Here is a 24,443-nt window from a genome sequence, read left to right as displayed (position 1 = left end):
TTTATGATAGTGATAATGTGGGTAACAAGATTTTTATTTTAGTTATTAAAAAAAAAAACAAACATTTGAAGTCTTATTTTAAAAAAAAGTTTAAGTAATTAAAAACGTGATGAATGAACAAAATTTAAATAAATAAATAAATTTAGTAAGTGTGTATTGTTAAATTCAAAGGCGGCTCTCTGCCAATAGCATGAGTTTGGAGGCAGGACTATTTTTTTTTTTTTTTTACCAATAACAGATGAGGAAAAATGTTCCAAACACACAGTCGACGCAGAAATAAGCCTATGGGTGAGACTTCTTCAATAGCTGCTATAGGGGAACAACGAGAAGAATAACAACATGCAATAAATGTTTAAACTGCACTACAACCCCATGTGTTCATAATTAAGATAATGCATTAAAATAACATGGTAAGACACCAATTTGCAATATCAAACAGTAAAACGATTTGTTTTGCACAGCTAAAAATAGCTGGAAGCTGATGAGACCAGAAGCAAGACCCATAAAATTTACAAATGGCCGGGCCCACTCTTACGGGAAGAAAAAGTTGGATAGATAGATGCATCATTCGACTGTGACAGACAAGTCAAATGATGCACAGCCTCTGGATGTAAAAAACTGCCTTAATTTAAATTCCTTGTTTACGTATTAGCCTATAGAAACAGATGCTAATAGGGCCTCTACCTATAGGCTATGGTTCCAACAAGTTCACGCTATAGCATAAAAAATAAACAATGTTTTTCTTTACACTTTTTTAAAACGTTTGTTTCTGAAAGAATATTTGTGTTTCTTCCACCTACAACCTAACAAAACAAAATGAACAAAAATAAAGGTGTTTAAAGCATATAAAAATGAAACATAAATAGCTATCCCTGGTGAAAAAACCAGCATATGCTGGTAGGTATGTTTTGATGCTGGTTTAAGCTGGTCCTTTGCTGGTTAATACTGGACCTTAGCTGGTTCATGCTGGTTGACCAGCAACAAAAACCAGACCAGCAAAAGCTAAGGACCAGCATAAACCAGCAAAGGACCAGCAAACCAGCATCAAAACATACCTAACCAGCATTCCAGCATCAAAACATACCTACCAGCATATGCTGGTTTTTTTCACCAGGGATTATAATAATTTTGAGGTTGCTAGACCAAAATTTGTGTACATTAAAAACAAAACTCTTTTATTACAAATGTAGCCTTTTTCCCCTTTACAGTCTTCATAAAAACGAAAAAAATTGTAAGTGACTGAGAATAAAAGCATCTGCTAAATGCGTCCTGCGTCCACATTTCATGCATTTTCTGCCAGTTACAGATATGCAGCGTGGCCAATAGCATGTTAACATGCATAACGAGTAACCGCAGTGAACATTTGAACATCTCTGAATTCATTTGCTATATTTAGTGTGAGCTTGAAGTGCTCAATTAGAGGCAAAACCCGTCACAGAGCAACACACTAATTACAGAGTGTATAAGGGCAGCATCACGTATGTAACCTACTCAACATACAGTAGAAAACGGAGGCCTGATTTTGATACTTACACGTAAATACACAACAGTTAGTTCAAAGAGGGAAACATCCGTCACAAATGTTGCATGAAAGATGGTATGATAATTGCAAGGCTGGGTGGAGTTACATGTGACAGCTGAATGCAAATGCTGCTCCGCAGATTCACTGATGATTTATTTAAAGGGAATTTCCCTCTTTGACCCGTACAAACGTGGCTCACATTAAAAACCGCTCGCGATGGCCTATATAACGTTCAAAGCTTAGCTTTAACAATTACACATTTATGGTTAAAAGGTCAAAATGGCTGCAGATATAATTAGGAGTATATTCTAGTGCGATTTTGACACATTATCTTTTTATAATTATTTTCAAAAGTAACAAAAAAACAGTGTCCTTTTTTAATATGGTGGTAAAGCAATAAAAAAACAGAAAGGTAGTGTGCTTTAAATTCTCCTTTCACGATTCACCCACAATTGGCCTCTGGATTTGGGCCTAAAATAATATGATTTTATAAATGTATTTATTTATTTATTTCAGTGCTATGAGAAGACAATTATTTCTCTCCCCTGAATCACTGCAGGGCCACCGATGCCCCATTTTCTTTTACTGACTGAAAGGGGAAAATGAAATGAAGTGAGACAAATAGTTTTTGGAGACCTCAGCCAACAAACCATAATTTTAGCCAGTAAAAGCTTCTGACATTTTTTTTTTTTTTTTTATTCATTACACTTTTAAAGATTTTTTAATTTGTTAAAACTGTTTTAATATTTTTATTTAAAAAAATAAAATAAAATACGTTTCTGCATTTTCAAATTAAATGCAGAATTAGGTTTTTTTATTATAGTCTAACCTATATGTCTCTTTAGTGACAATAACTGACACATTTTCCATATACCAGTCTATCATCAAAAACACATTTTTAATTCAAAACGTATGTCTATTATTCATACCAAAAAAGCACACCGGCTTGATGGATGTGTCTGTTTCTCTTCTTTGTTAGCAAGCGCCATCTAGTGGGTAATGTTTGAATTACGACTGCTTGTGATGTGTTTTATAACGCATATTTTGCTGGTTTAAACATTATTTTAATTTTCTAGGCCAGGTGCACCTGGCGAGGACACAAATGGGTTAACAAAACCATAAAGAGTGTCTGACCTGGATCAGCACCTGTTTGAAGCTTATATTGAGGTACAACACAACAGCTGTTGTTCAATCCTTTATTGTTTTTTTGTTAAGTTACATATGCTTAAAATGAAATATGTATAAAGCGATTCTTGAAAAAAAGAAAAATGAAATTAAAGATAGTTTGATGACAGCCCAGTAGTGCAAAGTCATCTTTGCTATTATTTGGATGTTCTCGAAGACAAAAGCACTCTTTCCATCAAAAATTTCAGACACCATAATTTAGATGCAATATGGATGTACTTCAGTACAAAACAGTTCTCAATCTAAAAAAAATATAATAAAAACCAAAAATATCGTTTGTAAGGTCTTATTTTACAATACATTCAAAACACAATTTAATAGCCTAAAATCAAGTCACAAAGCAAAACCTTTACAAATGTGAATACACTCTCTCAATATGCACAGATTTCACACAAACAGCATCATTATACAGAGACTCAAAACCGAAACCTGAGGCAGAAATGCACGTTTTAATGGATCAGTCCGATCCCAACCCGAATTCTCCACAAAAAAATAACCCCCGCTGATCTAACATGCAATGTACAATAGTCAAATGTAAAACAAGAACCCAAACGCATTTTTTTTTCAAATCTTTTCTTGACACGTGGTGTCAAATTAGCAAAACATTTCAGCCCCCAAAATGCTTAAACCTCTACGGTGGCGGCAGGGCCGTTGGTCGTTCCCTCGGTTGTGGCGGGTTTCTCTCCGTCTCCCTCTGCTGGTTGAGCCTCAGCAGTGCTGTTCTCCTTGGCTTCCTGCTCACCGCTCTCTGCGGGTTTGCTCTCTTCCGCCGCCTTCTGGTCAGCACCGGATGTGCTTTTGGGCTCGTCGAGAAGCGCCGTCGTTTCGTTGATGACCTGTGCGGTGTCGTTTGCAGTTGGCGTCTTTACGGCGCCGTTTTGCACCGGGAAAGCGCATTCTAGAGCCGAGTAGAGGAACTGATACTGCTCCTGAGGGGAGTTTAGAGGTACTTTAGCATTTTAACATGCTACAGAAGCGTAATAAAGATTGTTCATTGATTGTTTATGAAATTGTATGTTCTGTACATTAGCAAACTACACTTCATTTGGGTTAAAACTTCTTTGACGTTACTTTTAAGCTCAAATTTTCACATTTAGCAAAGGTTCCCTGGTAAAAAACAACAACAACAACAAAACAAAAACAAATGCTGGTACATGCTGGTAGGTTGGTTTTGATGCTGGTTAGGTAAAAAAAGAAAACCCCAGCTAAAACCAGCCTGCTGACCAGCTATGTCCAGCTTAGGCTGGTTTTTGAGAGGTTTTGGCCACTTCCAGGCTGGGAGACCAGCTAAAACCAGCTACTTCCAGCTTAAACCAGCCAAAACCAACCAACCAGCCTAGGCTGGATTTAGCTGTTTTCTTCAGCAGGGTTGTTCTTATCTTGTAAGCTCAGGCTAAAATATTTGGTATGAAACATGGAACAAGATAAGAACAACCCTGCTGAAAAAAAAACAGCTAAAACCAGCCTAAGCTGGTCATAGCTGGTCAGCAGGCTGGTTTTAGAGAGGTTTTGGCCACTTCCAGGCTGGGAGACCAGCTGGAACGACCAGCTAAAATCAGCCTGGCCAGCCTGGGAGACCAGCTAAAACCAGCTACTTCCAGCTTAAACCAGCCAAAACCAGCATAGGCTGGTTTTAGCTGTTTTCTTCAGCAGAGTTGTTCTTATGTTGTTAGCTCAGGCTAAAATATTTGGTATGAAACATGGAACAAGATAAGAACAACCCTGCTGAAAAAAAAAAAAAAAAAACACAGCTAAAAACCAGCCTAGGCTGGTTGGCTGGTTTAAGCTGGAAATATCTGGTTTTAGCTGGTCTCCCAGCCTGGCCAGGCTGGTCAGGCTGGTTTTAGTTGGTCGTTCCAGCTGGTCTCCTAGCTTGGAAGTGGCCAAAACCTCGCTAAAACCAGCTTGCTGACCAGATAAGACCAGCCTGGATGACTAGCTAAAACCAGCCAACCATCTTAAGCTGGTTTTAGCTGTTTTTTTCAACAGGGAAGATCCTACAATAACAATAGAAAGCCCAAGACTAATTTAGTTTAACTTAGAAATCCTATAGATTGATATTTTAAGAAGCCCTTTCCTGTCTCAGTGTAAAAAAGGTAATTATGAGTTATGAGGTAAGTTGCAGTTGTAAGATATAAAGCTGTTAACTTTCATCTGGGTTAAATTAAAAATGGTGTCTAGTATTCAAGATCTGTTGTTTTTGCATACAATGCAAGAACTTACGATTGTTTCCACCATTCCCTGTCTCTCCTTGCGCAAGTTTTTGACTACTTGGAAGATGTCCACCAACTTCTCTGAGTATGCACTGTCCAGGAGATTCCATAAGGCACAGAAGATTCCGGTACGAGATGAACCATTGCTGAAATGAATGATTAAGGAAGTTAAAAATCCAACCAAAATCTATTAATCTTCATCAGGGAAATAAACTGTTGGTGATGGACTTACTCGCAGTGCACCACCATGGGGACATTCCTGTTCATTTTGCTGTTGTCATAATTGCTGTTCTCTCTGATGACCTTTATCATCTCTATCAACTCCTGAGTGTTCTCCGGAAGCACTTGGGCTTTCCATTTCAGGAACTGGTACTGATCCACCTCCAAGATGTCTTTCTTCTGTTACAGGATTCAAGAGGGATTCAAGTGTCTCAGAAAACATGTCTACAGTTAATGATGTAACAGATATTCATGCTGAGGAGAAGGACTGTGATTACCTTTGTGGACTGTATTTCCAGACGCCGTCTCACGTACGTTGGGAAGCTTTCTGTCTTTTTAACCTCAATTTCCATGTCTCCGAATGTTTTCTTTTCATCTCCCCAATACTGATGGCAATAATCCTGAAAAAATCCAGATATGATCTAAAAAACTGGGGAGAGATCAGTCAACTGTTTTGTCTATCTATCTATCTATCTATCTATCTATCTATCTATCTATCTATCTATCTATCTATCTATCTATCTATCTATCATCTAACTATAACATTATCTATCATCCGTCTGTCTATCTCTCTGTCCATCCGTCCATCTATCCATCTATCTCTGCATCTTTCTGTCTATCTCTGTCTAACTATAATACTATCTATCTGTCTAACTATGATATTGTCCATATATGTATCTATCTGTCTATCTGTATGTCTGTCTGTCTATCTATCTGTCCATCTGTCCATTTATCTATCTCTCCATCTGGCTGTCTATCTCTTTGTCTAACTGTAATTCTATCTATCCCTCCATCTATCTCTGTCTGCCTATCTATCTATCTATCTATCTATCTATCTATCTATCTATCTGTCTGTCTGTCTGTCTGTCTGTCTACCTATGATACTATTAATCTGTCTATCTATCTGTCCAAATATAATACCATCTATCCCTCTGTCTGTCTAACTGTTCTGTATCTATTCAGTTTTCCTGTCTGGCTGGCTGCATGTTTATCCATTTGTCTGTCTATCTTTCACTATGTTATTGTGGGAAGTCGTACCTTGCCGTCCTCTTGGAAGTCTGTGAGCATGACCAGTGTTTTAGTTTGTTGCTGGTACAGCATGAGCAGGAACTCTGCTATTGTGTTTGGTAAAGGCCCCTGTGCTGCAATCAGGCTCTTATGACACCAGTAGCCCTGTTGGAAAGCAATAACATGCATATTTGAGATTTCCATATTTTTATCACTCGCTTATAAAGCTTATTTTAGGACTTTTTTTTTTTTTTTACATTATTTTCATGACAATTAAACAATTTCTCCTTCACTCTAATAATTGTAATAAAAAATAATGATATATTATAAAATATCATTTTAAGAGAATCAAGTTTTGTACATCAATGAATGAGGCATTGATGTATTCGTTAGATTCTTCTTCCTCGTCTGATGAATATTCCTCCTCATCCTCAGGGTCACTGGTCTGGTTGCCCTCAATGTCCAGTCTAAACAAGACTCGATTATAGTCATCTGGAATAATAAAAAAAAAAAAAAAAAAAATCACTAATTACTTATCTGATACTAATTTTATAATGAATGAATACATTTCTTATTAATAAAGTTGGTGTTGGTCACTGACATGGGATAACTTTTGAGCACCGGTTTTTCTTCTTGTTGTCCTCACTGCTTCCCGTGTTAAATGTTCTCCAGTTTTTAAATTTGGGGAGTCGCTTTATAAAGGAAAAACATGCTGCATTAACAGTCAGATACACACAGTACAGAACACTTTAGTGTCCTAATAACAAATAAGTTGAAAGTCAAAGGGGGAGGAAAAACCTGGAACTCCATTTCAAGCAAACTGGGGTCATTGCCATCTTTCTGTCTGAGGGTGTTGAGCGCTGAGTGGAATTCAGACAGTGAGAGCTCTGTATCTCCAAACTGGTTGTGCTCAATCAGAGCGGTGTGAATCAGTATGTACTGGGCCTGTCACAGTCAACAACACATACAGTTAAATATGCATAAACACATCCATCAAATGTTAAATAAAGGATCAGATTTTTGTCAACAAAACTATTCAAAGTTTTAAACCAGATAAAACAGATTGGGCTTTTTAAAAATAACACCTACTTTAAATTTGGTGCAACATACCAAATTTGTTACCAATAAATGAGCAAATAAAATCTAATCACCTCCACTTGAACCATGAGGCAACGCTGGCGACGTAGTTTTGCTACGTATCCATAGATGTCCACTCTGCCTTCCGCCTCAAGAGATTCGATCATTGCATCAATGCCAATATATGTTCCTGTGCGGCCAACCCCTGCACTATATACAACAAACATTCACATTAGACAGGTAAAGAAGAGAGGAAATTGTTGAATAATGTCATTATTATCATTTTCTTTGCTATTATCATAGATTCATAACATTACGATTGAACCACTGATGTCACATGGACTATTTTAATGATGTCATTACTACCTTTCTTGGCCATAAAATGTTTCAGTTGCATTGCTGTCTATGCAGGGTCAGAAAGCTCTTAGATTTCATAAAAAAAAAAAAATCTTAATTTGTGTTCAGAAGATGAACAAAGGTCTTACAGGTTTGGAACGACATGAGGGTAAGTAATTAATGACAGAATTTTCATTTTGAGTAAACTATCCTAAGCTTCAATGACTTCAAATTACCCTTTAAACCAGCGGTTCTCAACTCCAGTCCTTGGAGCCCACTGCTCTGCACATTTTGTATATTTCTGAATCTGACACACTCAGTTCAGTTCATGGATCTTTCCCCGAATTAACATGATTTGAATCAGGTGTGGTAAATGGGGGAGACATACAAAATGTGCAGAGCACATACCAGAGCACAAGAGTTGAGAATCACTGCTTTAGACAATGTCCTTTTTTGTTACCAAATCTATTTAATAATCTCTGCAGTCCTGTCTTACCTGCAGTGGACCACGACCGGGCCACTGAAGAAGTTCTTGAAGGAGTTGACTCTTCTTCTGAGCTTCAGAAGCAGGCTGGGATCTCCAGGCACTCCGTGGTCAGGCCAACTAATGAACTGGATATGAGTGACCTCTCTTTCAGAGGCCTTCTCTCGCTTCTGTACACACACATACACACACACTTTAAGTTAAAACTGCCTGAATGAAGCACATACTGTAGGAATGAGCTGATAGCACACACTTACATTGGTCAGGACCAGATGGCGAATGATATAATCAGGGCAGTGTTGCTCAGATCGGATTTTCACCACAAAATCATCAAAAATCTCAGTCTCTCTTTCCAGACATGGCCAATACTGAGCGCATTTAGCCTGAGAAGACAAATAGCAACACTCAATAATTCACAAAAACTACTAAAAATTACAAAAATATGAATACTGGATCAAACACAACCACCTACCTTGTTTCCTTCCTCACAGCGGGTGACCATGACAATAATGGATGACTTTTGCTCCCAAACCATCCTCCAGAAATCACAAACAGTCTCATCCTTGGGTCCTGGAAAACAATGAAAAAATGAAATCTAGAAACCTAGTTCATTATCACTTTTAAAGGTCCAGTGGAGTGGTTTGAAACATGCAGCATTATTCTCTGTGTTGAAGTAATTTTAACTGAAACAAGAAGACAGGGCGGGACATATCCAGCAGTCCTGCCCCTTTTTTTAGATAGCCAAAAGCATTTTGTTTATATCACAGTTTGGGCCAGAGCCGTTGAGTTGGGTAAAGCCACAATTGACAGCGTCTGAAAACCACAATCTCATTTATATTGCATTATCAATATATAAAATAGCATTTGATATTTTTGAGTATTTATTTTAAATGCTTATGTTTTCTAAATGCAAATTTTGTCATTTTTTTAGAGCAAACTAGCTTATGGATAACCTTAAGGCTAACACATTCATACTAAAAGCTAAGAAACTTTAATTTTGATTTCATGGGAACTTTAAGAACCTTAATTGTGGGTGTAAACAATTCTGCTGCTTTTTATGGTGGTCAGATGACAGAAATTTGCAATTTTGTGTCAAAGTGTGCATTCACTGGCTGCTTTTAATGTGGATTAGCCAATCACAATTTAGAATCATAACCATGCATTTAATTATTAAAATTAGTGTAAACAATTCTGCTGTGTTTAATGGTTTCAGGTTACAGTAATTTGGAATTTTGGGTCAAAGTGTGCATTCACTGGCCCCTTTGAATGAGGCTAAGCCAATCACAATTTAGAATCATAGCCATCCATTTAATGTGAGGTTTTTACCTTGGGCTGCAATGTATTTCTTTGGCTCTTGATATCCCTGTATGGGTGAAAGAGTTACAATACATGTTAAAATAAATAAATAAATAAACTGAAAAAAAAAATAAAAGTGTTTCTGATGTTTTTAAATGTGAAAAATAATTGTAAAAATGTAAATAAAATTATACAATTAAATTGAAAAATAATTACATTTTAAACCAAGTATATTACAATTAAAATTACTATAGGTATTTTAAAAAAAATTTATGAATTTTAAATGACTATAAATCAATGATAAATTGATTGGTAATTTTTAATTAAATAAATAACTCAAAAATTAAATAAATAAATAAATATTTAAATAAATTGTTAAATACTTACACTACCAGTCAAAAGTTTTTAAATGGTAAGATTTTTAATGTTTTTGAAAGAAGTCTTTTCTGCTCACCAAGCCTGTATCTATTTGACCCAAAGTACGCCAAAAACAGTAAAATCTTGAAATATTTTTACTATACCTTTATTCTATTTAAATATATATTTTAAAATGTAATTTATTCCTGAGATTTCAAAGCTGAATTTTTACTATCATTACAACAGACACATAATTCTTCAGAAATTATTCTAATATTCTGATTGGATGCTAAAACATTTATTATTAATATGCTGAAAACAGCTGATTAGAATTTTTTTCATGTTTCTTTGATGAATAGAAAGAACAGCATTTATCTAAAATAAAAAATATTTTGTAACATTATAAATGTCTTTATCATCACTATTGAACTGTTTTATCAACTGTTTTAAATATTGATAATAATAATAGTAATAATAGTAATAAATGTTTCTTGAGAAGTAAACTAGCATATTAGAATGATTTCCGAAGGATCATGCTACACTGAATACTGGAGTTATGATGCTAAAAAATGTAGTTTTGATCACAGGAATAAACTGCATTTTAAAATATATTCAAATAGAAAACAGTTATTTTAAATAGCGAAAATATTTCAAAATTTTGCTGTTTTTGCTGTACTTTGGATCAAATAAATGCAGGCTTGGTGGCAGAAGAGACTTCTTTAAAAAACATGTAAAATCTTACTGTTAAAAAACTTTTGACTGGCAGTGTATTTCAATTGTTAACAAAATTATTAGCATCATCAATTATATATAAAATATTTAGATTAGAATATAACATCTAGACCAAACTGGGGTTTTTAATAATACCTACTTTAAATTTGGTGTGACATACCAAATTTATTACCAATAAACCAGTGAATAAAATCAAATCACCTCTACTTGAACCATGAGGCAACACTGGCAACACAGTTTTAATTACATTTTAACCCAACTATATTACAATTAAAATAAGACTGAAATTAATAGAGATAAACAAGCATGACATATAGAGGATGACCCGTACCTCGATAAAGCTGGCATTGATGTAGTCATCTTCGCCTCCAGTCGAAAGAGACACCCGATTATAGTCATCTGCAAATTCATGCACAAAGTGATAAATTCTCTGATTGAAATATGAAAACTGCACAAGAAATTGTGGGTAAACTGGTTTCTATATGAAAACCGGAGTGATATTTACAGGGCAGAATGTCAACGTAGCGGTTCTTGGACTGGTTTTCTGGTTTCTTCGCTTCTTTGATGGTGTAATTAGAGAAAATGCGGGGAATGCTCTGAGGAGGAGCAGAATCGGAATGTATTTCTCATTATATTAAAAGAGTAAATGTAGCTTCTGCAGAGTTATGGTATAGAGACTCACCTGAAACTCATCCATGAACAGACGGCTCTCATCAGCGATCTTGCTCTTGTAAGCATCTATTAAACCGTCAGCATAGATGGGCTCGACTCTCCGCAAGGGTTCTGCTGGAGGACCGAAAAACATCAGATTCTAAAAGCAATTTACTTTTGGAATACAAGAAATTGATTGATAGGAGTGAATAACATACGTGTAAGAAGAATCTCTTCATCCTCAGTAGTTCTGTGGTGAAAAATCCCATCAGAAACAAAGATGAACATTTGATGAATGTTTACAGAAAACATGGTAATGACAAAGTTCAAAGGGCAGCTGTGAGAAACTGTGACACTGACCGCTTTCTTTTAAGGAGGTAAATTTTGAAGAGCACGAAGAGGAGCGCAACTGATGTCACAATGATTAGAAATGCCAAGAATCCAACAACAGCCTTGTCATTGTCTGAGGAAGGAACATATTTACAGATTGAACTAGGTTGAATTAGAATATTTTTGTACATTTAACGTCCTGAGGTCGGCAAAGGCGCCGGCGGGAGCACTGGCATATTTTCCAGATGACAGCAAAAAGAACTTAAATTGCTCCCTCAATTTTGATTGGACACATAAAAGTCATCATCACCTGAATCTGGTTTACTTTTATTTGTGTACGCTCACTCAGGTGCAATCAGAAATTGTTTACTTAATAAAAAGTGAATGTTTAGAATCATGTACACTCACATGAAATTACATCTAATCATATCAGTAGCCTAACAATTTTCTGTTCAATAATATTGAGATCATGTTGAGATCACATGATCAGCCAAAGACTCACTTTATCTTGGCAACCACCCTGTTTCTGAACACTTTCACTTGCAGAATACAAACAAAGTTCTATCAAGATGGCATTGGATAATAGGTTCCTAACTCAACCTGCTAGTAATCACATGGTTATCTACACAGTGCAGCTGAATGGGTTCTGTTGCATCAGCAGCCAATGAGCTTGCTGCTCAACATTCAAATACTGGTCATATACTGGTATATACTGACCATTGTAAAATAAATAAATAAATAAATACATAAATTACATGTGCATCTTTAAAGCACTTTTGATGATACATTTAACATGTAAAAATGATGAATGATAAAAGATTCTTACATTTAGTAACAGCTTTACATTTAAGGGAAGTGACAGTGACAGAAGCTAAACACTTCCAAGCAGCATTTATTGGTGTTTTTAAAGAGTAAAAGATTCTGCACCAAATTTTACTTTTGGCGTTGAATAATTTTGAACATGAACGTTTAGAGCCAATTTGATTTTCTTTAATTATTCATCAGCTTAGATTCTCAGAATTACTCAAATGTGTATTAATAAACTTCCTCCAATATTGTACTGATGCCTTTGTTGAATTGTTTTCACAAAATTTTGTTTTCTGCAGTAAAATGTCTTGCAGGTCAAGAGGGTCGATTAATTTACACTGGAACTGTGTATATAGTTGCAATCAAAATTATATATCTATTTAATTATAGACCAAAGTGCACCTTTACAGCACTTTGCAAAAGATAATACAACAGACTGAAATAGCAACTATCTCCTTTAGTTGGGGCAGAATAAGAAAAAGGTTTTCTTACATTTAGTAGCAGCTTCATGTTTAAAGAAAGCTGAATGTCCATCTGTATTGGTGGCTGTAATCTGAAATGAATAAATGTACTGAGAAACACTGCAATCTTACCCAAATTTTAATTCTAACACAAGTGTGTTTGGTAGTCTTTGGTATTAATGAATAACAGATGTTGAAAGACATTAGGTGGGATTCAAGTACCTTCACATCATATGTTGTAAGATAGTAAAGATCTTGAAATTTAAATGAGCATGTGTCACTGGTTTTAGAGATAGTTTCTCCACTATATGTGATTTCAGCCTTGAATGTTCCCTTTCCTCCATTCCAGATTATCTTTGGTTCCCTTTTATCACATTTTATTTCAAGAGAATTGTGATCAGGGTGAGTTACTTCAATTGCAGTTGATTTGAAAATGGGCTCTATCAAACAGAATGAAACAAAACATATTTTAGACACACAATGGCATTTATGAAAATTCCATTCAGCAATTAACTTTTCATTGACTGTACAGATTTAAATCATTAACAATACACATTATAGATAGAAAATGCATGGGGTAAAAAGGTTCAAAGCTGATGAGGACAAAATATTAATACTCATAATTGCAAAATGAAGGATGATGGAGGGAAGGGCACTTGTAAAATAGGACAGCAAAATTCAGAACTGAAAAAAAAAGACTTACCGGCAGAATGTGTTTTATTTTCACCAGTGTAAATTTCATAATATTTTTCATTGACTTTTCCATTAATACTGCATTTATAAGTTTTATATGGCAATAAGTTTGTAATAATGCAGTATGTGCTAGTGCTGCTGTGTTTTACACAATTCCTTGCTGAAAAGACAAAACATACCTGAATAAGACTTTAAACATCTACTACCTCTACTAATATCATAAAAGACCTTCAAGTTTTTTTTGCAGAAAATGTGCAGATGATAAGTTTCAATAATGCTGTGTTGGCCAAAAAACAGAAAAGTGTGATCTCTTACGATGACTGCTTCCACCACAGCTTGCTGAAAAACTGTCCCATATAATCCCTGAGCATTGATCTCCCTCAAGTGAATTCCAGGATATTTCAAGTGAGGTGCTGGTGCTCTGCTCAAATCGTCCATTCTTTTGCCAGTCTGTAAGAAAGAAAAAGAGAAATCACAAACAATGCAAAACAAATCTTCACAATTCATAATCAGTTGTCTACAAGACACTGTCCACAATACAAACATTTTACAGTGATCTTATTCAGATTTCAAAGATGTACAAGTTAAAAGTGAAAAGTTCCCTGATGAAGAAAATGGAATAGAATTAATACATTTTTGTGACAAGTTAATGGGGCGAAACCAAAGATGTTATACTGTAATGATGAAGCCATTTTCAGTGTTTAATATTTTATACAATTTAATGTAAAGACATTCATATTGTTTTAAATGTTTAGTTTTTAGCGTGAATGTATTGAATTTGTAAAGCATAATGTAACCTAACAACCCTGTTTTGAATTATAAGATTATTGGAAAATATTCCCTGGTGTGCCGGGAAAGGGAAGGACTTTAAACCAAACCTGCATGTCTAATTAGCAACTCACCACATGGTATTTGAAAAGAGAGTGCATTACTCCTGATGAGTCGTTTCTCATAAGGATATTCTCCAGTGCAGTTGTACTGTTCATTGAGTGATAAAAACTGTGCTACATTTAAACCAGAAGTTTCTTTCCCATCTGAAAAGAAAGAAAACTCATTAATTATCTGTTTAATCATATATTTATGATGATGCAATTTAAAAAGGAAAAAAAAAAATCTAATTATGTACAGTGTCATGGAAGCATTTGCATTACTTACTGCAAACGACTTTAAGCGTACGATTACATTGTTCAGGTTTATTAGTCCATTCAAACTGAGAGGGAATAGTTGCATTGAACCGTATTGCAGGTTTGACTGAAACAGAAACATTTGATAAAAATACACATCAAACTTCTCAGATCACAGTATACATACACAACTGCAACCAACACCAAGACATTATAACTGACTCCATTCATGGAAAAAAACAAAAAACAACAAAAAAAAAAGCTACAAATGAATTGTAGAAAGGTAGCAAACAAGAAAATCTAAATTCATCTTTTTGTTTCACATTTTTTTCCATAGACAAAACCTATGATTTCCAGAAACAGATATTAATAATCAGTATTTCAAATGTCGTCTATCCACATTTTAAATTTGTAATTATTATATTTGATACATTAATTTTGCAATTAATATCATTAAAATTTCACTTCAGCCTCATGTGTGTTGTGGCCATTTTAAATTTACACTCATAAACTGAAAAACAATTATTTCAACAGCATAAATGAAGGGGTGACATTTGTGTTTAAAGAGCAGTAAAAAAGAATGCATGTTCGTCAAGTTGAAAACTGTTTACTTTATTAAATACCAACCTGGAGGCATATCAACATTCATTGTATAGTCACATTTGTCGAGTTTAACAGTGTGTGTGGATGTGCAAGAGTTTTGCTCTGTTATTTCAACACATTCAATCAGATTCCATTGAATATCAGTGAATTCTCCTTTCAGACACACTTCATTATCTGTTAAGTTTGTCACAACAGTTTTTAGGACAGTTTCTCCATTTTCTGTACAAAAGTTAAGAGACAAATGTAAGTACATTTTACATCACAATATCTATTCAGCAACATAATAAAAGAAGACAGCTCAAAAACTTGACATATGTTAATAGTTATTGCTCTCTATACTGTTGAAAGAAATACAAATTACCCAAAAAGACTTAAAAATCACTCTATCAATCAAAGACTACCATTGCATTATGCAACAAAATATAACAAAATATCAAACTGGAAATTTTGTGACTTGTGTGTAACTTCTAAAGCATCAAAATATTTCTTGAGGTCAATAAAGTATGTCTATTTGAGTTCTAATTCATGCAAAAATCTTCAGCTGAGGTAAAACACTTACGACTGGACGTAAAGGTGTTGCTTCCATCAGATATGCATTCATCCACACTGACAGTGTACTCAGTGCATGGTCTTAACCATTCAAACGGTATTTCAAAGGCAGTTTGGTTTGATTTTTTTTTTTATCTCATTGTGCTTATGTTTTATCCTGATTGTGTATATTTGGTTCGTGGAGCCGTTGATAATCATCACATGTGCTATTGTTGTTGTGTTCACACTCTTCGTAAGGCTGTACTGACCTGTGTGTACGTGCATATAAACATTCACAAATTCATAAGAAGCAAAACTTTGCCTTGAACAACACAATCAAAGTAGACTTCACTTAACATGTGCAATATAAACAAATACTCACATGGGATTTTAGGGGGATCTGAGAAAAAAACATATTTAACAATTAATTATCATAAATCAATCAATTTTGTCCCAATAAACATTTACAATTTGTTCAGAAAGCACAGACACTGTGGTGTTACCCGTAGTGAATGCGTATAAGGTTGAGATGGGTTGTGTGGAGGTAAGAGGTGTTGTTGTGGTGTTTGGAGGTGAGGTGGTGTCATTCCTTTCACCTGATTGAGTTGCTAGTTGACAATAGAAGAGTTAAACATGACTGACCAGATTACAGATGTAATGCAAAGCACAATTATTAAATAAGTAACACATTTCAAGTGGCGAATTGTTACCTCGACCTGGTGATAGTGTGGTTTGTGTAGGAATGCGTGAGTGTGAGGGGCCTAATTTTAAAGGAAATGCAGGTTCAATTTTGTCATTGTAAACATGAACCATTTATTTAGAAAGCACAAACGGTGTGGTGTTACCCATGTTTTTGGTGAATGCGTGTAAGGATCATTTGGGGTGCGTGGAGATGCATGACTCTAAACATGCATGACTTAAACATGACTGACCAGACTACAGATGTACTGCAAAGCGCAATTAATACATTTCAAGAGGCTATTTGTTACCTCGACCTGGTGATAGTGAAGTTTGTGTTGGAGTGTGTGGGGGTGAGGGGCCTGTTTCTAAGGGAAATGCAAGTTAATTTTGTTACAAAAACATGAATAATTTTATCAGAGACTACAAACGGTGTAGTATTACCCGTGCTTTTGGTGAATGTGTGTAAGGTTGAGTTGGGGTGTGTGGAGGTAAGTGGTGTGGTTGTGGTGTTTGGAGGTGAGGTGGTGTCTTTCCTTTCACTTGTTTGAGTTGTTACTGTAGTTTATAATAGAAGAGGTAAAACTGGCTGACCAGGCTGTTTGCAGATTTGCAGATCTACTACAAAGTTCAGTTAATGATTAAATGCATTTCACGAGATGAAACGTTACCTTGACCTGGTGATAGTGTGGTTTGTGTAGGAGTGCGTGAGGGTGAGGGGTCTTTTTCTAAGGGAAATGCAAGTTCATTATTATTTGATATTAAGCATCAGTTTATGTAATTCACAAACATATCAAATATTGTATTAGTATTAGCCAATTTAGTAAATTACACAATTATGAATTTGCACTAAATTACCATGAAGTGAGGGTGCACAACCTTTGATGTAAACAATATCATTTATGGCAGGTGGAAGTTGAAAAAACGGCTTGATTTTAATTAATTAATTATTATTTTTTTTATGTTTGTTAAAAATATTTGTTTTTGTTAATAAGTATTTTATGTGACAATTTAAAGGGAACACCGGATATTAATACTCATATGGCTTAATGTAATGTAAATGATGTCTCTTACTGAAATATGTAGTAGAAAACCCACAATTTACGTTATCCAAAAAAATCCACATCGTTTTATATATATTTTGGACTATAGGGGTCACCATTATTTCAAAGACGTCAAATGGTTGCACTTGGTAAGCTACTGGCACTACCTGTTGCTATTTTTACCACAACAAAACTCGGAATATACTTTTTTTTTTTTTCTTTCTTGCAGTTTAGACTCTTTGTGAGGAAAATTTATGGTGCAGCATTATATAATCTTACTAGCTGTGGTCATCATATCAGTATTTTATTTTCGAGTTACGTTGCGGTAAAAATAGCAACAGTAGCTCACCGAGTGCAACCATTTCACAAAATGTAAATAATGGCACACACCATAGTCCAAAACATGTATAAAACAATGTAGATTTAACGTAATGACGTACGTTTAAAGTAACGTAAATCTTTCATAGGTTTTCTACTACATATTTCAGTAAGAGAATAATTTATGTTATATTAAGCTATACAACTCTTAATACCCAGGGATCCCTTTAAAATGATATATAATATAATTTAATATGATTATTAAATTATTAAATTACATGATACACTCTCAACTTTTTTTCTTTTCTTTTCTTTTCTTTTTTTTGCGAAAACAACATAATTATGAATGCTACATTTCCTGTGAGGCAATTTATTCTCCACTTTTTGATAATTTCCTTCATTTTTATTGAATAAAAATGCCTTTCCAATCTGATATGTGAAGTGAAAAAGGAGAAGAATGAATTTCAGTTTCACATAAAGACGGATTTGAACTTTGGCCGATCAAGTCAAAAACTCTGTTACACACTTTACACCACTGGAGCTGTTGTTTGACAACCGTCTTTTGTAATATTGACTAGTCTAATAACATGGTGGGCTGGGTTAGTGTATATACCCTCTGCTAACAAGGCCAACATGCACTGACAAATGGTGTAAAATATCAGCAGGAATATGTATTTCTACATGTACAAGTAAAAGGGTCCAGTTTGATTTCATGTCATTTTCCTAAAATTGCTTGGGACTCTCTCACACTTAAAATAAAATAAAACAAAATTATATTAAATTAAATAGATAATAATAAAAAAAAACTCAGTGATGGTGTGCTCATAGCACGGCATGATGGGAAGCTGCAGGTCAGAGTGTGTGAGAGTAATAATGCAGGAGAGTAAGACTGACGCCAGCTTTACCTTTGGTGGTGGTATCTGCAGGTGTGTCTGATGAAGTGGTGGGAGTGGAGAAATTTGAGTGAAGGACTGTAATGATGGATTGACACCATGAAACAATATCTAATCATATCAAGTTACTAATACTTAGGAATTAAAATGAAACATTTCAATATTTTATGAGTATTACCATTAGCAATGTTTAATTCCAGATGAATTTGCACCAAAATACATATTAATATAAACATTTCATTATTTGTACTCAGTGACATTTGTGTACAGCACAGCATGATGGGAAGCTGGAGGTCAGAGTGTGAGAGATTGTGCATGAGAGAATAATAATGCAGGAGAGTAAAATTTGATGTCAGCTTTACCTTGAGTGGCATTTGTATTTGGTGGAGTGGTGAGGGTGGAGGAGTTGCCTATAATGATGGATTGACACCATGAAACAATATGTAAACATATCAAGTTTTCACTGATATATATTTTCTGTCCCATATGTTTAAATCAGAAACTGCATAACAGAAACAGAGCAACACTTACTTGTACCATTATTTGGATCTGTGGAAAATGTGAAATAAAATCATATTAATTACCTTTATCAGAACTACAATCAGCTTGTAATCACTGAATTATTTCTGAGACTCAACAGATTTTTTCTCCTGCTTTTTAAAAGTTCATAAGACTTTGCTATTTAACTATGCATGACATGTGATCCAAAAGCTGATGACTAGAAACTGCTGAAAGTACTGTAACAAAGTAACAGCTATTTCAACAAATACTCTAAAGTAATCTACTCATCACTGATCTACTCATTTGTTTTGTCCAGAGCTATTTGTGAAGTTACTAAAGAATAAAATAAAAATTTAGTTTGTTATACATTACATTAAAAATTACTTGAACACAACTTTTGAACACAAATGCTTTCAGAAACAAATATGCTTGATAGCTGGAAGACGACGTACATCTATTCACCTAAAAGTAACATAACTCTTTTTTTACATACTGAAAAAAAAAAATGCAAAAAGACCAAAGAAAAAAGGTTACAACAGCACATCAAGTATTATCAAAATTATATTTCATGTAAACTTAAAAAAAGAAAAGAAAAGAAAGGAATTTAATGTTAAATACAGCGTTACCTGCACTGGTGCCAGTGTTTTGTTGTTGCAAGGAAGTGTGTGTGGGTGAGATTGATGTGCAATTCAGGGTTTTACATTCAGAATAATTTCCTAAAAGAAAATTGTTAATTGATCAAATAAATATTTAAAGTATCTGGTCCCACTTTATATTTGGTGTCTTTAAATACCATGTACTTAAGTAAAAAAAAAAAAAAAAAAGAATTAAAAAAAGAGACTTCTGGTTCATTAGCAGCAACAGGGAAATAACGAGAAGAATAAAATGTGCAGTAAACAGTAAAACTGTTTACACTACAAACCAGTGTGTCCATAATTAAGATAATACACTAATATGTTAAAGGAAAAGTCTACTTTCAAAACAAAGATTCACATTTAATGTACTCACCCCCTTGTCATCCAAGATGTTCATGTCTTTCTGTCTTCAGTCGTAAAGAAATTATGTTTTTTGAGGGAAACATTTCAGCATTTTTTCTCTATATAATGGACTGATATGGTGCCATGATTTTGAACTTCCAAAATGCAGTTTAAATGCGGTTGTAAACAATCCCAGCCGAGAAAGAAGGGTCTTATCTAGTGAAACGATTGGTTATTTTCATAAAAATAACACAATTTAAATACTTTGGTAACACTTTATAATAACGTTCAGTTGTAAGTCATTTATAAGTGACTAGTTAATGATAAAATAATCATTTACGAAACATTCATAAACGTTTAATAAGAGATATGCTAACTATTTGTGTATGTTTTGTTAATTCATTTCCAAGTAATTTCCAAGTAATTAGGTAATGATGAACTAATCATTTACAAAACATAACTATGCATTCATAAACGATTAATAAGTGATATGTTAGTATTTTTATGTAACGCCACACCAGCAGAGGGAACCCTTACCCATGAACTAACTGTTGCTGCTCCCTCTGCTGCCTTGTTGGTTACTTCCTGTTTGGTGGCCATAAAAGGAGGCCTACACCAAACAGGAGGCGCGAAGTATTGTTTTGCTATAGCGGACTCTACCAAGCATTTTCCTGTTTTCATTGCCCTGTTTTTCTTTGTTTTGCCACAGTTTTGTCTAGTTCTTTGCCATAGTTTTTGCCAAGTTTCTCAACCCTGTTCATATGTCACTTTGGACTGCTCTCTCTGGTTTTTGGACTCTGCCTGTTTATGTGGATTACGCTATTGTTTTGTCTTCGTAACCTTGTTTGTTTGGAGATTGACCCTGCCTGTTTGACTACGATCTGTATAATAAAAGCTCACACTTGGATCTTACATGCTTCCTACGAGTTTCCTACGCCTTACAATTTATCAGTTTTGTAGATTAAGTTTGATTATTTACAAGTGATTAGATAATGATGAACTAATAATTTACAAAACATGACTATACTTTCACAAATGATTAAGTAATATGCTAACGATCTACAAATCTGTCGTAAGTTATCTTAAAAAATAGCATATCATGAAATAATCAAACAGATCCTTAGTAAGTGGTTAATACGTTACTAATTAATATATTATTTTTCACTTTTAAATAATTGAAATGTCAATCATTGAAATGTTTATCCTCCACTGAAGATCACATTATGAATAAATCATTTACAAATCTTTCTGCATCTCCTAATCTAAAGTGTAAACAATTCATCAGTTGTAAATGTTTTACTTATCATTTGTAGATCTTTCCCCCCAGTGTGTATACCCACACAACCTGTAATCGGCAGGTTTGTAAAACATTTACAACTGATGAATAGTTTACACTTTAGAATAGGGGATGCAGAAAGATTTGAAAATGACTTAGTCATGCGTTTACACAACAGGTTTTGAATACATGACATGAGCTGCGTCCCAAATGACGCACTACACACTCTGCACTTATTCACTATGTACTTATGCACTATGCACTCAACCATGTAGCGTATGAATTATATAAGGTAATTTTAGCATTCATAAAGGGAGTTTGATAGCCCCTCCCCTTCCGCTACGTAATTATAGCTGCATGAAGTGTTATTTAAGTGCATCATTAATCTTCAGTGTGAACACGCTACTCGCACTGTTTAAACTAAAAACCGTTATAGAATAGTGCATAAATATGTGATTTGGGACGTACCTATGGAGTATTTAGTACTGTGCACCTGATGTGGTCTTCAGTGGAAGGTAAAAGTGGTTCACATTATCACCACATCCCACACACTCCACACAGAACACAAGTCTGTGCTGATGAGAGAAAGGGTTTACACGTTTGTTCACTTGACAGCAAATAATTTATTATTATTTAAAAAAAGAAAATTAGAATATTTAGAATTTAGAATAATTGCATTTTTGTGCTTTTTAACAGACCAGCTTACAACTTTAATGAAACATACATAAATTATATATATAATAGTACAAATATATAATGGTACAGTGTTGACATTTCAATGATTAATAAGTGATTGTTAATATATTAACTAGTAACTTATTAACCATTTACTAAGGATCTGTTCGATTATTTCATGATATGCAATTTTTTAAGATAATACGACAGATTTATAAATCGTTAGCATATTACTTACAATAAAATGTACATATCACTTATTAATCATGTTTTGTAAATGATTAGTTCATCATTAACTAATTACTTGTAAATGAACTTGTAACTGAACGTTATTATAAAGTGTTACCGGGTATGTTGAAAAACTCCCATCTCATGTTCTCCCTCAACTTCAAAATCATCCTACATCACTGTTTTACCTTTTTTGTTAAGGCTGTTTGATCTTCTTTGCATGTTCACTTTGAAAAGACTGGGTCAGTACATTTTGAAATGATTTTTGAAGTTGAGGGGGACTCTGTCTTAAGCCAGAATACACAGAGTTCAGGCAGAGCAAGACAAGATGAGCGATTGACATTAAAATGTATTTATAGTAATTATTGTATTTTTATAAGTAATTATTGTATTTTTTAAATGAAAATAAGACTAGATAGGACACTTCTTCCTCGGCTGGGATTATTTACAACCGCATTTGGGATCGTTTGAAGCTGCATTTAAACTGAATTTTGGAAGTTCAAAATCGGGGCACCATATCAGTCCATTATATGGAGAAAAATGCTGAAATGTTTTCCTCAAAAAACAATTTCTTTACGACTGAAGAAAGAAAGACATGAACATCTTGAATGACAAGGGGGTGAGTACATTATAAGTGAATCTTTGTTTTGGAAGTGGACTTCGCCTTTAAGAAAACACCAATTTGCAATATTACGCAGCAAAAATTAGCTGTTTTGTAGAACTAAAATTAGCTGGACATGAATGAAACCGGAAACCGGAAACCAGACCCACAAAATTTACAAATGGCCACGCCCACTCTTACGTGAATAAAAATGTGGATAGACTGAAAAAATACTGATCCACTTGTAAACGATAAAAAACATTAAATATAATGTTAAATACAGTTTTACCTGTCAAAAAGTCAAAATAAATTATAACCACATACTGCAAAAAAACTATACTAAAAATATTTAAAGGGGTCATGAACTGCCTTTATTATTATTATAATTATTATTATTATTTTGTACTGTTCTCTGAGATCCCCTTATAATGTTATCAAGATTTTTACATCAAAAAACATCATCATTTAGAAGTAACAGGCTATTTTCTGGTTATTTTTTAACCCTCTCTGTTTGAATAGGTGTGGTGGATTGTAGACTCTAAAGTAAACACAGACATGACTGGCTAACTTTAGCTGGTTTTAGCTGTTTTTTTTTTTTACTCACTCTAAATCTTTCTGAAAATCCCACATCAAATTGTGCCTTGTTTGTGAACGAATACGTGGTAAAACAAAGTGAACAAAGGATCAAGTTCTTACTGACGCATCTCAAACTTCATTAAAAATAAACTTCATCCACTCTTTCCTAATGTTCAAAAGGAACACAATGCAAAGACTGTTCTTCCACAATTTGGCACTGCACAGCATCTTGTTGTTTAGAGCCATCTTTATAATTTGGTTTCTGCATAAACCTGCGTTTGTCTCTCTTGTTATTTACACTCCATGTGTGACTTGGTGGGTGGGGCTAAACAGGCAGTGATGCAGAAGCAGGCGTTAATCTTCTTTTGCGAAAATTACAGGATGTTTATAGTACAATGACCTCTTATATGTCAAAAGAGCAAGGGAATTTTGGTTTCTTAGTTCATGACCCCTTTAAGCAAAATAAAGTGAAGAAAAACTGATAAATTGGTACATGAATAAAAAACATGAGATATGCTGTTACCTGCGCTGTCTATGTTTTGTTGTTGTGAGGTGGTGCGTGCGGGTAAGGTTGGTGTGTTTGTTTCTTTCAGATTAGTAGTGCTCCCTATATGATGAGTATTTGATCAAATCAAATGATTATCTCATACTTTTTTCACAGATATGAAAAAAAAAACATGAAACACAGTGTAAAATACATTTTTACAGTACCTGTGGTGTCTGTGTTGTGTTGTTGTGAGGTGGTGCGTGCGGGTAAGGTTGGTGTGTTTGTTTCTTTCGGATTAGTAGTGCTCCCTATATGATGAGTATTTGATCAAATCAAATGATTATCTCATACTTTTTTTCACAGATATGAAAAAAAAAAACATGAAACAGTGTAAAATACATTTTTACAGTACCTGTGGTGTCTGTGTTGTGTTGTTGTGAGGTGGTGAGTGTGGTTGATATAATTGTCTGAGTTTCTTTTGAACTGCTCCCTATATGATGAGTATTTGATCAAATCAAATGATTTTCTAATACTTTTTTCACAGATATATATAAAAAAGCAATA

General features: G+C 34.4%; 2 protein-coding genes across 51 annotated transcripts in view; both read right to left on the bottom strand.

Moving 5' to 3' along the window:
- Positions 1 to 2,704: 2,704 nt before the first annotated feature.
- ptprc (protein tyrosine phosphatase receptor type C) lies at positions 2,705 to 15,276 on the bottom strand. The gene is made up of 25 exons (XM_051094709.1): positions 15,123 to 15,276; positions 14,527 to 14,622; positions 14,274 to 14,405; positions 13,687 to 13,821; positions 13,382 to 13,531; positions 12,901 to 13,118; positions 12,710 to 12,770; positions 11,441 to 11,543; positions 11,299 to 11,330; positions 11,112 to 11,212; positions 10,935 to 11,025; positions 10,761 to 10,828; positions 9,371 to 9,407; positions 8,517 to 8,614; positions 8,302 to 8,427; positions 8,057 to 8,214; positions 7,299 to 7,434; positions 6,946 to 7,092; positions 6,749 to 6,839; positions 6,509 to 6,639; positions 6,178 to 6,312; positions 5,418 to 5,540; positions 5,153 to 5,319; positions 4,931 to 5,066; positions 2,705 to 3,636 (listed from the first exon to the last, which is right to left on the bottom strand). The coding sequence occupies exons 1-25, from the start codon at positions 15,142 to 15,144 to the stop codon at positions 3,331 to 3,333; spliced, it is 3,000 nt and encodes a 999-aa protein (XP_050950666.1). The 5' UTR covers positions 15,145 to 15,276; the 3' UTR covers positions 2,705 to 3,330.
- The window catches only part of LOC127153544 (mucin-4-like), a 30,448-nt gene continuing 21,184 nt past the window's right edge, over positions 15,180 to 24,443 (bottom strand). For 40 of the 50 annotated variants that reach the window (XM_051094668.1, XM_051094688.1, XM_051094691.1 and 37 more), the window contains 15 exons: positions 24,292 to 24,369; positions 24,104 to 24,187; positions 23,916 to 23,999; positions 19,686 to 19,775; positions 19,090 to 19,107; positions 18,921 to 18,968; positions 18,571 to 18,636; positions 16,976 to 17,032; positions 16,749 to 16,862; positions 16,616 to 16,672; positions 16,337 to 16,387; positions 16,130 to 16,234; positions 16,009 to 16,026; positions 15,658 to 15,895; positions 15,180 to 15,317 (listed from right to left, as the gene is read on the bottom strand). In XM_051094668.1, coding sequence (XP_050950625.1) covers positions 15,750 to 15,895; positions 16,009 to 16,026; positions 16,130 to 16,234; positions 16,337 to 16,387; positions 16,616 to 16,672; positions 16,749 to 16,862; positions 16,976 to 17,032; positions 18,571 to 18,636; positions 18,921 to 18,968; positions 19,090 to 19,107; positions 19,686 to 19,775; positions 23,916 to 23,999; positions 24,104 to 24,187; positions 24,292 to 24,369 — 1,016 coding nt within the window. In that variant the 3' untranslated portion in view covers positions 15,180 to 15,317; positions 15,658 to 15,749. The remainder of the gene's footprint in view (positions 15,318 to 15,657; positions 15,896 to 16,008; positions 16,027 to 16,129; positions 16,235 to 16,336; positions 16,388 to 16,615; positions 16,673 to 16,748; positions 16,863 to 16,975; positions 17,033 to 18,570; positions 18,637 to 18,920; positions 18,969 to 19,089; positions 19,108 to 19,685; positions 19,776 to 23,915; positions 24,000 to 24,103; positions 24,188 to 24,291; positions 24,370 to 24,443) is intronic. The other 10 variants (XM_051094702.1, XM_051094679.1, XM_051094657.1 and 7 more) reach the window with 9 other exon arrangements.

This window comes from Labeo rohita, chromosome 22 (assembly GCF_022985175.1).
Source record: "Labeo rohita strain BAU-BD-2019 chromosome 22, IGBB_LRoh.1.0, whole genome shotgun sequence".
In the NCBI taxonomy this organism is placed as follows: domain Eukaryota; kingdom Metazoa; phylum Chordata; class Actinopteri; order Cypriniformes; family Cyprinidae; genus Labeo; species Labeo rohita.
The sequence above is the reverse complement of the archived record's forward strand: the minus strand, read 5'-3'. Positions and strand labels throughout refer to the sequence as shown.